This window comes from Peromyscus eremicus, chromosome X, assembly GCF_949786415.1.
Source record: "Peromyscus eremicus chromosome X, PerEre_H2_v1, whole genome shotgun sequence".
Lineage (NCBI taxonomy): Eukaryota > Metazoa > Chordata > Mammalia > Rodentia > Cricetidae > Peromyscus > Peromyscus eremicus.
In genome coordinates, this window is record NC_081439.1 from 28,567,447 (window position 1) to 28,579,226 (window position 11,780).

The 11,780-nt window shown below is 43.1% G+C and overlaps 1 protein-coding gene across 2 annotated transcripts in view; it reads right to left on the minus strand.

Moving 5' to 3' along the window:
• The window catches only part of Phka2 (phosphorylase kinase regulatory subunit alpha 2), an 87,819-nt gene that overhangs the window by 38,618 nt on the left and 37,421 nt on the right, over positions 1–11,780 (minus strand). For both annotated transcript variants that reach the window (XM_059250062.1, XM_059250061.1), the window contains exons 11-13: positions 7,330–7,425; positions 4,929–5,036; positions 3,360–3,438 (exon numbers count right to left, since the gene is read on the minus strand). In XM_059250062.1, coding sequence (XP_059106045.1) covers positions 3,360–3,438; positions 4,929–5,036; positions 7,330–7,425 — 283 coding nt within the window. The remainder of the gene's footprint in view (positions 1–3,359; positions 3,439–4,928; positions 5,037–7,329; positions 7,426–11,780) is intronic.

Below are 11,780 nucleotides of genomic sequence, written 5' to 3' on the forward strand. Positions count from 1 at the left end.
AACACAGAATCCGCATCAGATCTATGTCTGGTGTCTCTGCACACTGACACACGATTCTCCCTTCTGTCCAACACTAGGCATGCACCTCAACACATACAATGCATATCTGTCAAGTGCCCTCACTACGCAGGACAGTCTGAGAGCTTCTAGAAATAGTCTTCAATAGGTTCTACACCAACTTAACCTATCTGAAATAATGTCTTGCCTCTGTCTGGGTCTGCATTTATCTAAATATGCCTTGTGTCCTTTCACACAGGGTTAGGAGTAGGAACAGCTACCTCGGGGGACGTCAGAAATCTGTGCTCTTGCTCCCAAAATTTTGGCAGGGGAAATGAGAATATGGCAGTCTGCTTACAGGGAATGCTTTAGCTTGAGAGAGAGAAGGAGAGGCTATCTTTCTTTTCCCTAGAAAAGAAAGCGGGCCTGCTGGTGGAGACACTGGTAGAAGCAGGACTGTCTGGCCTACTTAGAAGCACAGCACAAAACCCCACAGAAGAGAAAGAGCACCCATCCCAGCTGGTTCGAGCCCTTGGCTTTCTGGCTGTCAGAGACCTCCAAGTATCCAGGTCCTGGCAGCCTATGCAGAAATTAGCCTTAGCTTAGAGCCACATCAGGGATGACCGGGTGGTATCGATCATACTAGAACTGCCTGCCTTTATGAGAAAGCAGTGTGTGGGCAAAGGGATGGAGTCTGGAAAGGGGCTTGCAGAAGAGGAGGACAGTCACAGGAAGCAGCTGGTATCTTGCCCAACTGCAGCAGAGCCTTTTGGAAACTAGAGGGACTCAGGGCCATGCTCAGTCCAGAGAACAAAGGCTAAGCTATTGTTGGGGCGTCTTCCCCAAATCCCACCATTATATCCATAGGCTGGAGGGGGGCAGTGCTGAACATATGAGACATATAAATGCCACTGAGAGCTGAACATTACCTCCTTACATTTACATGCCACCTGATGCTTTTTAAAGGGTTTTAATACCCATGATCTCATCTTCCCAGTGAACCTTAAGAGAAGCCATGAGAATGTTTAATTAGCCTACAGTAGATGAGGCAGACCTGGAGCCTAATCCCCCTCTTCCCCTAGCCTCCAATAAATGGAGTGCTGGCTACGCAAGACTGGCCAACATTTCTAAAACCATCCCTTCTGAAACTTCCACTGACAAGCCGAATTCCACGTTTATCAAAGCCACACAGCTGCCACTCTCCATAAGACTGCCTCTTTCAGAGAGTAGGTGGAACTGAAACTGGAGAGAGCCTCATGGTCTGACACAATCACATGAGATCCCTTCCTCCACTGTTTGTGTCTAAGAGGGGCATGCATGTGCCACAGGATGTGTGTGGAGATAACAGGGCAACCTGCAGGAGTCAATTCCCTTGTTCTGCTACGTAGACTTTGGAGACTGAACTCAAGCGGTCAGGCTTGGTGGCAAAGTGCTATCACCTCTTGAGGCACCTCACAGGATCTGCGTGAGTTTTTGAAACAGCCCCTGACCAGTTACTCCATGCGAGATCCTCTGATAATGCCGCTCTGTTCTACTACACTAAAAAAATGCTGGGGTGGAGAGATGGTTCAGCAGTTAAGAGCACTCGGGGCTCTTGCAGAGGACCCAAGTTTGATTCCCAGCATCCATTTCAGGTGGCTCACAATTGCCTGTAACTCCAGCTCCAGAGGACCCAACACCTTCTTCTGCTCTCCTTGAGTACTGCACATAAATTCATACTCAGATGCACACACATATATACATAATGAAAAATAAAATCAATAGATTAAAAAAATGCTGGTTGAAATCTATTAGTAAATCCCAGCCCACAGTTGGAAAAGACCTCTTGTAGATTTAAGAGTCAAATTAGCAGAAAATGTGTTGGTCAAGTATGGAGACTAAGGAGCGTAGCTGGATCAGCCTACCAGGATATCAATAATAGGTTCCCACCTCCAGCTGTCAACTGAGATCCTTGAGTGAATAAGTTAACCTTTAAGCTTCATGGAGATAAGCAATGTCGTAAATGTCACCTAATCAGAATGTTATGGTGGCTAGCTGTACTCTGTATACACTATTGATGAGATAACAACTTGTGGCTCTTCTCATTGTATTCTGGGCATGCTCATTAAAATGGGCCAGTGGCCCCAAAGAGGAATGCTTTCCTATTTGTTCAATCATTATTTTCAATGTGTGGGTGGGTGTACAGGTGTCAATCAACACAGAAGAGAATACAAGCCTTATCCTTAAGAAGTGTACACCCTAAGCCAGGCATGGTGGTTCATGCCTATAATCTCAGCACTTTGGAAGACTGAGGTAGGAGGATGTCTGTGAGTGCAAGGCCAGCTTTGGCTATGTAGTGAATTCAAGGATGGCCAGTTTTATGAAGTAAGACTCTGTTTCAAAGGACCAAAAAACAATACACAAACAAAGAAAGGTATGTAGCTTAATTTAGGGCCAATGCGTTATATACATACACAGCAGGCTGACATTTGACAGTATCTGAGTGTTCTATAAGGCACTCTGAATGTGTCAGAGCTGTCACAGTCCCTCAGCAGAGGACACGGAAGGGGTTGCTGCCCTAGGTGCACACCACAGACCAGACCTAAACTGAACGCTTCCTCCATAGCCATCTCCGTTGTCTGTAGGACTGCTTGGGGAAGAGCAAGAATCCTAGCAGCCCTGAGACATGGCCTGTTGGGGTACCCTGGGAGAGGCAGCCCCACCGGGATTCTCAACTTTTTGGAAGAGGAACTGGCTAAAGAGGAAGGAAGGGAGGGTGGAAGAGGTGGCAAGACCTGAGACCTCCAAGGGACAAATGAACTACTGCACTTTGTGGGTGGGAACAATCCCAGTGCTTTGGGGGCCTGCCCGAGTTATACAGGGTTTTTCACAGATGCCTACATCTTACAGTACAATGAATCACACACACACACACACACACACACACACACACACACACACACACACACACTCTTTATACCTTTTTTCCTGTGTCAAGGTCTTACTACGTAGACTAGACTGGCCTTAAACTCTCTAAGAAGCCAAAGGTGACCTTGACTTCTGATCCTACTGCTCTTACTTCCCTAATGCTAGGATTATAGGTGCATGCCATCATGTCTCAGTTTATATGGTGCTGAAAATTGAGCCCAGGGCCTTGTACATGCTAAGTAAGCACTTTACCAACTGAGTTACCTCCCCAGCCTGGCTTTGAACTCTTGACCTTCCTGCCTCGGCCTCCCAAGTCCTAGGATTACAGGTATGCACTGCTAGAACCCAGCTAAACATCCTTCAGAGTTTTTCCAAAAGGCACTGGGGAACAAGGTGAATGAAAAATCAACACTGCTTTTATACAGTAGAGATGGATAGGAAACACGCTCACAAACCTTGTACTACAACATCAGGTTTGACTGAAGTAGAAAATCTTCTATTTAAGGGGTCAATTTCACCAGTGGCAAGGAATCCCTAAGAAGAGAGGAGCATTAACACTATGAAACACTGCTTTAACTAAGATTTCACCGTGCTCCTACACTTGAAAATGACACATTTGGGGGCTCACACCCTCGAAAACCTTTTCTTCATATTTGTTGATTCTTTCTCCCTAACAGAGATGCTACTCAGACAGCTACTGATAAATGTACTGCATGCTTGGTGCTTAGCTCCGAGGGTTACTCAAACACGCCCCACATTGTGTGAGTGAAAAGAAAGCTATTACTAGTGCTAGCTGAGTTCCTGCGTGTACACTGTCACACTCGAGTTTCCTGTGTCCAACAGCAGTCCATGGGTGGGGAAGCCGACACGAAAGTGCTTACAGGGAGACTTCGGTCCAGGGCTGACTGCTTGGACAGAAAACTCTCCCCATCTTGTTGACTGTGCTCTTTAAAAATATACCTTCTTACACGTTCTAGAAATGATCCAAGCATCCAAAGGGGATGAAGGTGATCTAAGATGGAGTGGACCTACTGCTGGGCCCTAGGAAGACTTGTATATTGGAGAGGAGGTCTCAGAGGAGTGGAGTTAGTTATTTCCCACCTCACACGCACTGAAATCTGAGCTGGAACACATTGTACAGGCAATTGAGGCCCAGCGAGGTTAAGAGACCTGCCAAAAGTCACTGAGCTGGTTGGCTACAGGACTGACTTTCAAGAGGATATATGTGCAGTCCTATAAAGAAAGTCATGACCATGGAACTTGGGAGATTAAATATACCTGGGAACCACCTCAGCAACCAGTGTTCCCAGGGGATGTGTCCACTGTGCTTTCTTTCACTGGTCTTTACCACACCAGCACCCCAGTAACATTCTGGTGCTCTGTCCTCTTCCCCAGTTTTATAGGTGGCAGAGCACACAGGATGACCAGCCTTAGGTGGCCAGTCCCTTTCTTCTTCAGGCTCCTTTCCCACACCAGAATTCTCACTCAAGACTGGGAGATTCACTTTAAAGCTTTTCCAACAGAAGCCTGGGGGCAAGAGGGAATGGACCAGGAGGTGGGTTGGTATGGGCTGTGGTATCTGAAGGACCTGTGCCTGCTGTCTCTTTCTAGGGAGAGATCTGAAGAGCCCTTCTGTTTCCTGTGTCCTGGGCTGAGAGAGCTTCTAGCCCATCTAATAACTTCCTAACCCTGTCTCTTCTAGGATCAGATGTGCTAATCTTGGCTGAAAAGGTCCCCATGTCTGCTGAGCAACAATGCAAACAGATTCTAACTAAATAACAGAGATTCTGCTGAGAGGGAGACAGGGAGCATGGCATGTAGCTGATCTAAATTGGTTTTATTGTAAATATGGATATGAAAGGCCACAGAGAAACCTGGGGCCCAAAACAGCCCAGGCGACCTGGAAGGTAATGAAGTTGCACAGACTATTAATAGTCACTCAGTACAGAGAACCACTGTACTCTTCTCACATTCCTGTACCTCCAATCAGATGGATAGATGGCTTCCCAGCCTAGAAAGCCTACCTCTGCCAGCAGGGAGCTGAGGATGTACAAGGACTGTCCCCAAAGATGGGGCAGCTTCCCCAGTGGAATTCGGTCTACTGTGTGAGGGTTCTTGTACTCTTCATCCACCTGGCAGAGAAAATGACAAGTTCAAGGTCAGAATGTCAGAGGACACAAAGGCCTGCAATAGCCTATATTTGGGGAGCACACTGAAGATTTACAAAGCAGTTCTCAGCCTCCAGACCGATTCTGTGCAATACAGGATGGTGGACTCAGAAGGCAAAAACTTCCTCTCTCAGCACCGCATGGCTATAAGCAACAGAGGGGGATTTCAAACCTTGGCCTGGTCCGAGGCCAGTGTTCCTCCCGTAATCATACCCGGGGCCACTGGTGCTGGAAGCTTGACCTGACTGCTCTATACTCAGCTCTGGGCAGCAGGAAGCTCCACAGCTCTTGCTTATGGATGGCTGTGTTCTCATAAAAGCCCAAACCAAACAGCAGCCTGCATATGCACAGTGCATAGCTGGATGTCACGCCTGCTTTCTTCTGCAGGCTTACCATCCCCAGGGATGTGTGCTCATGCAAGAAAATTACCAGAAGGTGGCACTATGCATTGAGGAAAACCAACAGTGCTGCTACCACTCCCCAGCCCACCACTTTAGAAAGTGGCATTTCCCCAGAGCTTTATCTTAGCAACATAAGCTTCTGTGCTTTTTTTAAATCCTGCTCGTTCTGAGGACAGTGCCAGCTACATATGGGATGCTCTCCTTCTAAACTCCATGCTTCCCTTTAAGGTTTTAGTCATTGAAACATTGATTAAGGTAGTCATTCAAAGGAAACAGGAAACATTTATCCCTCTATAAGGGAAAAAAACTGTATCAAGTGTTTGTGTGTGTGTTGGGGGGGAGTTTATTCTCAGTATTGTGGATTAATATTATCAATATGCTTAATAAAGATTTAAATTTCTTGATAGTAAACATTCAAAAATTTAAGTTTTGCACACTGAATGGAACTATCACTTGGTAGTCAAATAGTCAAGAAAGAATAACAGCACGGAAGGAAATTCTCCAAAATGCAATAGTGGTTATTACTGAGTCATAGCATTAGGGATAGCAAATGGTTTCTTCTTTCTACAGAACTCTGTATATATTTTACAGTGTATAGCATTACTTACAATTGACTAGCACATTACATACACATCAAATACACTGAAATGCAACTATTAAGGAAGACTGCAACAATCTAGACTGAGACTATCTATTGCAAAGAACAAAAAGCAGACAAGCTTTCTAGGTCAAAAATGAACTTGTTTGGCCCTTTTTCCCACTAGAGTTCAATTCTACTCTTCATGGAGGCATCCCTCTCCTCCCTATTCTGGTCCTTCTCAACTACTATTTACAGGTGCATTTGTAGCCTGTCTTTGCTTCCATTTCTGTGGCTGCCTCCATCTCACAGCCTAGTTCTGCTTTCACCTTGCTTATAGACTCAAAAATACAGAAGCACCTTATGTACTAGGCTGTGCCAGGCATGGAGCAGCTGCTCACTACATGTTTGCTGGACACACTTTCACTAGCCCCCCCGTTGTGCAGTGGAGGGGCCAGAGACGGTGGCACCTTTCCCAAGCATACAGGCTGCATGCCACACAGTCCCAGACTTTCCTAATTTGTACAAAGCTGCCATATAGCTTTGTGGTGTCTTGCAAGATTCCTTCCCAGTGGTCTCTAAATGTTATTGATGTGACTGAAGAACCTTGCCAACTCTCACCTGCAAAGCTAACACAAAATGAAATTAAGGTAAAATACTGTCCAATGCTGGTGCCTAGGATATAAGCTAAATATACTGTATAAAATGAAGAAATGTGCAGGAGATGTCATGACACATAGAAAACATCCCTGGCAGATTCTGTAACTTCATCTGTATGGTGAGGCATGACAAAAGTCTTGTCCTTAACGTGTCCTAAGAAAGCTTAGATAACAGGAAATGTCTGTTCATGCTACAATGGGAACATGGAGTCACTGGAAGCTCAGACTAGGTCTAGGCTGGTAGGATTGAGTGGGGTCTGGTCCCTGAGTGGAATCCAGGGTTGTCTTAGATTGGACAGGTTCCAGAGTCTCCCTTAGTATAGTCAAGCTCTTTCATGTCCTTTGGTCATGTGTGTATGGGCCTGATTCAAACACAGATTAGGTACACGTATGCTTCAAAGGTCTTTAGCTGCTGCCACCCTAGGATATCCATAGTCAAGCATATGCCACATGTTTCTCAAAGCCATAATTCCTTATGATGGATAGGAAAACTAGCCTTTAGAAACCACTTCTGGAGAAAAAGATCATTTGGCCTAAAAGGTAGGAGAATACCAAAAAGCCAAGTTCTAACTCACACAGTCTAAATGAACAGCACAAGGGGCTTACCACCACCTGATTACCTTGTCTGGTGGGATGGCATAGAGTTCTGGCACCAAGTGGATCCCATCTTTGCCCCTGATTAAGATTCCTTCCAGAGCTTCTCGGTACTCTTGGACCTGGAAAACAGCCCCAGCACGTTTAGTGTTTCAGAGGTCTGGCAGTTAATGATGCAATGGCAATACAACTTAGAAACCAATAACAAACTAGGCCTCTTGGCAACAGAGAAAAAATGCTAACATGTCTGGCTGTAGAAGAGCAGAGAGGGACTCCTGCTGACACCATTGCTTGTCCCTCCCTGAGTCCAGCTCCACTTGCCAAGTTTCCAGGGAGAGGGAAAGAGCAGCCCCTGACAAAGTAGCTGTTTGGTCCTCAAACTTTCCATAGCACTGTCATTTATACTATGTACTGGACATCAGTCCTATACTCTTCTTTTTAAAATAATTTACTCTTAAGTTTCCTCATATGTAAAATTTGTCTTACCAAGTTTAAAACATCTTGGGTTAGAAATTCTATATTAGGCAGCATGTTCTAGTTCTGCCTAAGTGGTAGTTTTCCAATAATCTATCTATCTATTAGATAGATGCTATACTATACTTTAAAGATGTGTTGTCCTCAGAATGGGAATCAGGATATGGGTTACATTGGGGAAGAGGTTTTGCTTTTGTTTCCACAGGAGAAGAAAAGCTATGGATACCATCAAAATTGATAAAGATTAGATTCAAACAGGAAAAGTCTCTTGATTAGAAGAGGTGACAGTTCAACAGCCTGGTCATCCAATCTAAACTAACTTATAAGACTAATAAATGCCTTTTATTTGATCAGATATAATGCCAAAAAGGAAACTCCCCAAAGTTAGGGCTGGGGCAGGCTTTTGTTTTTGTCTTTCCAGGAGAATGAAGGTATCTAGCAAAAGAATCTGAAGACCACTAGACAAATGAGACATCTGAAGAAAAGGGACAAATCATCCAGAGAAAATGTCCCAAGAAAAAGAGTAAACTGCCCTAATGTTATAGCACATTTCCAATAGGATAAAATTTAATAAATCTCCCTAAATGTTTGTTTCTGCTGTTCTCTATAGACATATAAGGCAAATGGTCTTTTTGTAGTCCCAGTTCAATTAAAAATTAAAGCTGGCTTTGGAGTTAGAGCATGGCTTTTTCCTTCTTTAAACCCAAACATGCTTGTTAAAGGAAAATCCAAAATCTCTGTCTCATGTCAGAAGAGCCACCTGGTATGGGACAGAAAAAAAAAACAAAATTAGGGGACTATTCTATTGCTACTAATCTCATGACCCTTTGGTATTGACTCTAAATCTTTTTTTAAGGTATAAATATTATTTCAAAATTTGTAAAATTTATATATCTATTTAATATAAGATATATATATATATATATATATATTTAAACTTTCTGTCATGATATTAATGGTCATATAGAGTACCAATTTTAGAAAAAGGTTGCATCTATCTTTGTGTACATGATTTCAGGCTTGAGTCTGAATTGGGTAACTAGGAATTAAGTTTGTGTACTCCAGATGTATTTAACAAACTGGTACTTTAACCTCTCCAAGATCTGCTGCATATGACATTTAAAATACTTAAGTTTTCTGCAGTGAACTGTGACTGTTCCTAACAGTGACCTTTGAAGTCTCCAAAATGATCATGGGCCCCCACAATGATTCCGCCTAGATTGTGGTAATGTCACTAAGATGACAAACACTACATAAAGATCAGCTTTGGACTACAAACGACAATTTCAAGGTGGCTAGCTGAGGTGGACCATCCAGCCTCATGCACTACTCCAGCCAGGATTTCAGATAAGCCCTACACCTTCCCATCACACAGAGACTGGCAACAAATGATACAGCTAGCTCTCCCAGGACTTGACCATTGTCTCAATTTTCTCAGGGTCCCCTAGAGATGCAGTTGCCACCCCCCCTCCAAGACAAGAGGACGCAATCTAGAGAACATGACACCTACATTCCCAAGAGGTGGGGTGGGTGGTTTTTGGTTATTCAGTGGGTTATGGATTTTTGTCATCGTTTGGGGGGGGGGGTTGGTTATAAGTTGTTATTGGTAATAGTTAGGAAAAAAGCTGAACAAAGGAGATTAGATTCAGGAATCTTGTTCTGAAAAGAAAAAGGGGGGATATAGAAATGATAGGATAAAAGGGTAGATTATTGAATCTACTTTTAAACTTAAAAAAGCAACTATTAGTCTTAAATACTTTACATTGATATGCATTTCTGTATATTGATACAAATTTAAGGTTATTTTTGTTATACTGTATATATGTTTCTATTCTTGTTTTAGGTATTTTTGTATATTGATACAAATTTAAGGTTATTTTTGTTAGAACATACTGTACATGTTTCTATTGCTGTTTAAGGTATTGTACCTATACAGTTCATTTAACAATGTAATGTAAATTTCTAGTCCTTGAAACTTATTATTACAAACTACTTAGAATAATAAAGAAATGCAGGTTAGTAGTTAGTCACCTATAACAATCAAACTTGTAGTTATGTTAGGTATGTTTTTAAGGTCAAATATATATTTTAGATAGACAGGCGGTCTTCAAACACTTCAGAGATCTACAGAATATGGCATTTAAGATGTTTTAATAACATATGGCTTTTCATGACAATGAGACACGTCTGCTCCTGGCAGCACCAATCTACTTCAAAAAAGGGTAATAGGCATCAAAGAACCTCAATATGGAGTTTGCTTTCTTTATGGCAAAAGATAGCCATTTTGGCAAGAAACTGCCCTTACCTCAACTGCTGACAGTATGTTGTCCAAACTGGACCATCAGGACACACAAAAAAGTGACTGCCAAATTTGACCAAGACAGGGTAGGACAGCCCTTTAAAATTCCTGCTTCACAGAGAAGTTTGTCAGATATTCCAGGACTGTAGACCAAAGATGGATGTCCCAGCACTGCAGAGGAACCTGGGGTGACTGTCCAGACAGCCAGCTATTTTTGTCACTTCTTTTAGTTTTAGAAGTCACTTGCAGTTTTAGAAGTCACTTGCTCTGCACTTCCTGTTTACTCAGGTAATATTATATCCTTCTGGGGTCTTCGATGGAGTTGAAGACTAGATAGTCATAGTTATATGTGGTGACGTATTATGTCCCTCAATATACTGTGTCTCCTGATAAAATTTACGAGAGGATCAGAGGAAAAGGCCAGCCACTATAGTAAACAAAAATCATGCAATGTTAGCACACGCCTTTAATCCTATCACTTGGGAGGCAGGGATCTGTTGGATCTACGTGAGTTCAAGCCACACTGGGAACAGAGCCAGGCGCAGTGACACACACCTCAAATTCCAACACTAGTTAACCATGGAGGTCTGGAGGTCTGTACAGACAGACAGGAAGTGACAGAGCTGGGCAGGAAGAGGAAGGATGTAGCTGGACAGAGAGAGCAAATCAGATGGCAGAACAGCAAGGCATATAGGTGTGGGTAGACAGGAAGTATCTCACTTTTTAGAAGCTGAGGAGTTGGTAAGGTAAGACTAGCTGTGGCTGTTCCTATTCCTCTTAGGCTTTAACCCCAATTTTTGGCTCTGAGTTTTTTTATTTAATAGGACCGTTTAGAAATTTGTCTACAATTATAGTTTTCCTTACTTATGATAGAAGGTAAATGAAGTATAGAGCTTTGGACTCATCATGATAGAATAAATAATGGAGCATTTTCTCCAAATATGCCAAATACAAATGGACTGTACATTGTAAATGTAATTCTTACCTGATAATTGTTCTTACTGTTTATAGTTTTATAATGTTAGAGTTAAAACCTTTCCTTTTTTTTTAATTTTTATTTTGCAATACAATTAAGTTCTACATATCAGCCACAGATTCCCTTGTTCTCCCCCCTCCCGCCCCCCTCACCTTCCCCCTAGCCCACCCCCCATTCCAATCTCCTCCAGGGCAAAGCCTTCCCCACAGGCTGAGATCAACCTGGTGGACTCAGTCCAGGTAGGTCCAGTCCCCTCCTCCCAGGCCGAGCCAACCTTTCCTTTTTATTTAGACAAAAAGGGGGAAATGTTGTGGAATAGTCTTTTTGTACACTATGAAGATTTGTCACTTGGACTGGTTTAATAAAAAGATGAACGGCCCATAGCCAGGCAGGATTTTTGGGGTGGAGAGGACGCTGGGAAGAAGGGCAGAGACATGGAGAGTCACCAGCCAGAAACAGAGGAAGCAGGAAAGCAGCATGGGCAGTACAGAGTAAAGGTAATAAAGCCATGAGGCAGAAAGTAAATTAATTGAAATGGGTTAATTTAAGTTATAAGAGCTAGTTAGAAACAAGCCTAAGATATTGACTGAGCTTTCATAACTAATAATAAGTTTCCATGTGATTTGGGAGCTGACAGGACAGAAAAATCCACCAACAGGATCCCTGAAGCTCACTGCCCAGTCAGTCAAGCTGAATCAATGAGTTCTACTACTGAGAGATCCTATCTC